Source organism: Leptopilina heterotoma, unplaced genomic scaffold, assembly GCF_015476425.1.
Source record: "Leptopilina heterotoma isolate Lh14 unplaced genomic scaffold, ASM1547642v1 Lhet_146, whole genome shotgun sequence".
NCBI classification, from domain to species: Eukaryota; Metazoa; Arthropoda; class Insecta; order Hymenoptera; family Figitidae; genus Leptopilina; species Leptopilina heterotoma.
This window is the reverse complement of record NW_025110864.1, coordinates 658,951-665,229: the sequence shown is the minus strand read 5'-3', so window position 1 is coordinate 665,229 and position 6,279 is coordinate 658,951. Positions and strand designations below refer to the sequence as shown.

General features: G+C 27.5%; 2 protein-coding genes across 2 annotated transcripts; both read right to left on the bottom strand.

Annotated features, from left to right (window-relative positions):
• Positions 1-889: 889 nt before the first annotated feature.
• On the bottom strand, positions 890-3,783 carry LOC122498324. The gene is made up of 2 exons (XM_043606008.1): positions 1,774-3,783; positions 890-946 (listed from the first exon to the last, which is right to left on the bottom strand). The coding sequence occupies exons 1-2, from the start codon at positions 3,781-3,783 to the stop codon at positions 890-892; spliced, it is 2,067 nt and encodes a 688-aa protein (XP_043461943.1).
• Positions 3,784-4,457: 674 nt separating this feature from the next.
• On the bottom strand, positions 4,458-5,534 carry LOC122498310. Its single transcript, XM_043605992.1, has 2 exons — positions 4,913-5,534; positions 4,458-4,700 (listed from the first exon to the last, which is right to left on the bottom strand). Exons 1-2 carry the CDS (start codon positions 5,301-5,303, stop codon positions 4,489-4,491), a joined length of 603 nt encoding a protein of 200 aa, XP_043461927.1. The 5' UTR covers positions 5,304-5,534; the 3' UTR covers positions 4,458-4,488.
• Positions 5,535-6,279: the final 745 nt, after the last annotated feature.

Here is a 6,279-nt window from a genome sequence, read left to right as displayed (position 1 = left end):
TTAATTAACATATTAATGGACATTATTTTTGAATCTGAGATTTTTTTATCGTACGGTTCTCGAAATATTGTCGTCCAAAGTTGAGTATTTTTCTCAATGTTTGCATTGAGCTAATGGACGCCGCGAACGAAAAACTGACTATTTGATATATATAACTTTATAACTTTTGATGCACAATAAGGATTCATCTCAAAACTAAAACAAAACTAATTTAATATTCAAAGATCAGAATATTTAAAACACTGTACAATTTATCGTTTAGTTACAGAGTATTTTTATTCCAAAAATTATAGTTAAATAAAATTTTTTTGTCATTTCGTTTGACATAGAGAATGTGGCAACGTCGCAACTGCCGCGGAGGAAATAGAGTAGCCCGAAAATTCAAACCAGTTCAAGTATTTAGAAAATTTGCTTTATTCATCTTTGTCCAAAAAAAATAATGAATAAATTTTCGTAATATTTATTTACTTATTTACTTTTTTGAAACAATTCATCAACTTTTCTTTTAATGGGAAGTAAACTACGTATAAATTAAATACTAAATTGATATTACCTAGAAAAATTAAATTTTAATTTCAAATTAAATTATTATTATTATTATTACTGTTATTATTAAATAAATATTATTTTTAATTATTTAAGGGCATCCGGGAAAAATCGCCCTCCAAAAGTGTTTTCCCGCGTGTCGTCTCACTCCTAAATATAATTAGAGATATTTAGTTCCGATTTATCATGATAATTAGGGGAATTCGTGATGAAAAAGAATATTCTCGAAAATTGCAAGTAATTTTTGAAATAAATATTGAAAACGAAATTACAAAAGTTGTATTTTTGGTAATTTTGGCGAAAGTGAGAAACAATATGACGGCGAGCACACAGACAAGTGGATCTATGTGTCAGTGGTCAAGGAGGTGGCGCCAATTCTCGGAAGTGGTCGCGAGTTGAACTAAGGAAATGTATTAATCTCAAATTACTCCACTTTCAATCGTTAATAAAATAATTTCCTCGCAAAATTATTACAAAAACGGAGATGGCCGCTTCTCGGAGAGTCTTCCTCTATATTTACCAAAAAATCCCGACTCAAAATATTATTTTCTTTTTAAATGAGACGTCTATCACGAAACCATTATTTTTTCCCGGATGCCCTTATAACTAATTTTGAAATTTTGTATTTAAATATGAAATAAGTATTAATAATATATATAAATGCAGAAAAAAATATTTATTTAAACAGTATAAATTTTAAAAACTGAGTGCACTATAGTTTACAATAAAAAATATATTATTTTTGGGATAGTCACTTTTTTATTTAACGTTTCGATAAAAAAGTACAAAACTTTATATTACAACATAAATTTTAAAAATTGTTTTTAACATATTGTTAACATATAATTTTAAATGTAAATTAATGTTTATTATTTTATACTTTATTTTAAAGTTCTACATAAAACTATTGATAAGAGATATTAATAATACTTTTTGACTTTTTGTTTGTAAAGCATAAACACTGCACAGCAAGTTTTTAAACATAAAATATCTCTTAATAATAATATTTAATTGCTTTGGTACTATGCCTCTTAAGATAATAAATTAACTCTCGAAATAACAAAATAGAAGAAACTTTAATTTTGAAACAGATATTTTCATTTCAATCAAATAAAATTTTTTAAATATAAAACATCGCTTAAAAATATCTTTTTTTAAATCTTTTTGGCTATATGCACTCTTGATACAATCTATTAACTTTATCAATGTAGTTTTCTTGTTCCCTACAAGTGGTTTCTTATTATTCTGTCGATCAGTAAGTAACAAAGTAATTCCTTCTTCTCCGCTGTCTTTGTATTTTTCTAATAAATTTTCGAATGTTAGTCCTGAGGAAGCGAGTTTTTTTATAAGATAATCTGTAACTTTTCCTTTTAGTGGATGGAATGATTTCGTTCTCAAGGCTACTTGCTTATCTAAAATCGACTTATTTATTGAAGAAACATAATCTGTCGAATGTAGGAATAAGTCGTTTTCCTTTGCAAGAGACACGACTAATTGTTCTAAGACAATTACATCATACAATGCCTCATGAAAATTCTCAGGCGAAACTTCACTCGTCAAAAAATCTTGCGCTAATTTGGACAAGGTAAACATTCCTTTCCCTTTGCGATCAGGAATTTTTTTCCGAAATAAACTTAAGGTATCACAAAAACCATAAATAATTTTTTGAAATTCCTGAGCCAATGAATATTTATGGATTTCTCGAATTAAAAAGGAAACATCAAAACAAGCATTGTGAGCTGCCAGTACACACCCTTTTGAATTTCTTGACAGAAATTCGTAAAAAGAAAGCAGCGCATCGATCATAGTAATTGTAACGCATTTGTTTCCTTTTAAATATAAAACATTATCAATATTTTGAAACCCATTAATCTTTGATGCCTCTTCATCAACTGGTTGAGTAGGTTGAATAAATATAGAGAATGTTTTTTCACCTACTTTTGCAGCAATTTGTAGAATATCGGACGTCTTCTTCCGTCCAGATGTTTCCAAATTGAAGAATATAATTGAACAATTTTCAATTGCTAAAGCAGAATTTTCGCTAAGAGGACTGAGACAAATGAGTTGAGAATTATTTTCGAATGCAATGTTTCCCTCATAAGTAATGCTTTCTTGACTTTCCAATTTTTTTCTTAGATTTTCTCTATTTTCAGTGAGTTGCAATCTTCGTTTTTTAAATTCGTAAGTTTTAGATTTCAGACATTTTTTTGCTCTAGTAACATCTACTTCTTTGCAGTATTTCTCGAGGTGTTCGGCTTCAGGAAGTCCAAGTCTGGTTCTAACATCAGTTGAATAAGAGTTCCCTTCATTCTTCACTGCAATAGCTGATGCAACGCGAAAATCGGCGGAATTTGTCGTACTGTAACTTTTATTCTTTGGAAGCTGATGGGATATAATGCTATTCAAAGATTCGTTTGCTTGACTAGATGCAGGAACACAGTATTTTGAAGCATTATCAGCATAAATATTAAATATGGTTTGCAGTTCAGCATGTAAACTTTCGTCTGTGATAATGAATTTTTGTGTCGTCAGTCCGGGATTTATTTTATTTTTACTTCTGCACCATGTGTCGCAGTTTCCATGAAGATTGAACAAATGATTCGGTATACATCGAACAGCAGATGCCAATTTTACTGCATTTTGCTTACACTGAGATAAAGCGTAAGCAAAGCATTTTTTGATGTGAGAAATTAATCCTTTCTTATTCAATTGTTTAAATTTCTGTTTGATTTTATAAATTTTCTTCGATAAGTTTTTCTTCACATGATTCATGTCAGCCAGTTTATAAATATTTTTAGTCACATTGTTTTTTAAATTTGCATTCCTTACAGCTGCCATCGTTGTACTGTCTTCATCTCCGATTACAACCTTGACATTTAAATTTTGTTGTTTTAGAATATTGCTTCGATTTATTAGTTCTTCTCTAACGTCCGCTTCCATGGCTTTCGCACTGCCATGGTAATTTTTTCTGCAGTCGTGATCGTTTACGGAATGGCCCAGATCACACATACGACATTTTCTATTTCGAGTTCGATAATCCAAGATTTTGCCCGTAAAAAATCCAATAATCGCACCATATCCGTTCAGACTGTCGTAGCTTCTTCCATTTCCTCTCTTGCTCCAACCCATGTCGAAAGAGACAATAATATTAATTATATTTCCCAAACACTTGTTAAATCTTCTTGTATCGTTATTATTGTTATCGACATTTTCTACAACCTCTTGAAGGACAAACATTTCATCGACAAATTCGTTTCGGATATCTTCTGGCCTATAATTATTTAAAAATAAATTGAAATATTACTATCTAATATTAATTGTCAGGGAAATAAAATTAAGATATTTAATATTGAAATATTTCTTTATTTCTTAATAAAAATTTTATAGATCATACAATACATAGACCAATGAATCATAATGTATGTACAACTGTAGAATGGTTGTGCAGAATGTGTATAACATATTTGTCGAGCAGAATTTTAAATTATAAAATGATTATAAAATTAATTTAAAAAATTTTTAAATACAAAATAAAATTATAAAACCTATCACTCTAAAATAAAAATAAAAAATATAATTTTTTCAAAAAGAAAATTGTCAGAAAACTTTACGAATTATTAAAAAAAATCAAATAAATAAATATAATAATAATAATTAATTAATAAATAAAAATTTAATTTAATTAATTATTAATATATATATATATATATATATATTATTTATTTATTTTTATTTAATTTTTATTAATTTTTAATTTAATTTAATTAATTTTTTTTTATTTATTTAATTAATTTATTAATTAATTAATTTTTATTAATTATATAATAATATTTTTAAATAAATTATTTTTTAAATTAATTAAGTAAATACTGAAATTTATCGAGTCGTACTTTTTTAAAATGAGCCTTTAGAAAACCTTTAAAATAAACCAAAAGTGAAATCTTACAATGCGTCACGTAGTTCTTCCATTTTTTCTACAACTAATTTTCTTTCTTCGCTGGCAGATTTCTTACAAGAATCTTGCGCTACTCCCTCGATTGCTGGACCGACTTCTTGCTCGTATTGCTTATACATTTTTGTTGATATTCTCGGAACATTCAAACAAGCCAAAATTTTGTTCAATTGCGTGTGTCCTATACCAGCATGAAAAGCACCTGAAATGATTTGTATTTTTGTATATTTAAATATGTATGGCATGTATAGAAAATAATCAGTCAAACTATTCCATTTATTGAAGCATAAATTAGATATTTACATTTTAAATTAGTTAAATTACATGAATGGTAGATATTATATTATTTATCATTTGTGTATTTTTAATATTAATAAATTGTTATTTATTATTAATTTTAATAATTGTACTTACCTAATACAGCATTCGTATTTACATCATTATGAATTTTAGCTTTCACAAAGCATTTTGATTGATCCGTAACATTGTGTTGATCGCCAGTTGCAACTTCTGATAGTACGGAACAAAAGTCACACATAACGCGTAAAGTAGAGTGCAATCCAGATCTCTTTTCTTCTACAACATTTTCTAATGACAAAATTTTTTCGCAACTACGACATTTCAAATTTTTTCCCAGTAATTTCAAATCAACCAGACGAGTTCCTTCGCAAGGGTGTTTCTTTTCTTTCGAGGTTATGTTTCGCCATTCGTTTTGTTTTTCTTTCAGAAATTTGATTCTTTTCAATTTTTGCTGTAGAACTTTCTCTTTTATAAATTTTCCTTTAAATCGCAATTGATTTTCCATTTTGTCTTACTAATATTTACACGTAGTTGACGTAGTTGCATTAAAATATCGATTATAATCACAAATCATTACGAAAATAAAATCAAGTTTACAAATTAGCATCAGCTGTACGTATATGCAGTGACTGCAGTGTTGCCACGTCTCTAACTACAACACACTACGTTCTTCAAAACATTACTATTTTTTATTTAATTTTCTATTATTTACAAATTTGTACATCGTAACTTAAAGAATAATATTTAAAAATGTGATTTTTTATTTTATATCATGATATTTATTTCTTTTTTGGACTTTAAGAAAAAAAAATTTTACTTTTGACTAGCCTCCTGGAACTAAACACCTTAATAAAAAAGAAAAAAAAGAAAAAAAAATACTGCACATTTTTAAAGTACAGCTATCGGGAATACGGTTTTTATACCTTAGACGATATGTAGATACCGATATAACAATAAAAATTGCAATAAAAAAATTTCATTTAAAAATCTTGCATTTTTTGGAAAATGTCTTTAAAAGAGAGGGTTAATTTCATTTTTTGGAAATTTTGACAACGCCATTCGCAAAAGCGACCCCGAAAATAGTAGGAATTGGTACTTTTGAAATTTTTTTAGCTTTCTTTTAAAAGTTGTACGTAGTTAAAATTCAAGTCTGAAAACAGCACATTTGGGCGTTTAAGGGTTAATTTTACTACTAATAAATATAATAGTAATAAATAATTTATCCCAGAATAATTTAATCCCAACAAAAACATCTTTGATATTATATGAACACAATTAGTCTTGTAATATATATTAATAGTATTTTAATATTAAATAGAAGAAAAACCCTCCCTATTAAAAATTCCGTCATAGTATACTATGTCGTTTCCTACATATTAAACTAAATATTTTTGAATGTCGAAAACAGCGTTAAACTCGATAACGTAAACTACATCGGAAACTATTTCGGAAACAGAATCGGAAAATGGAATAGTGAAGTA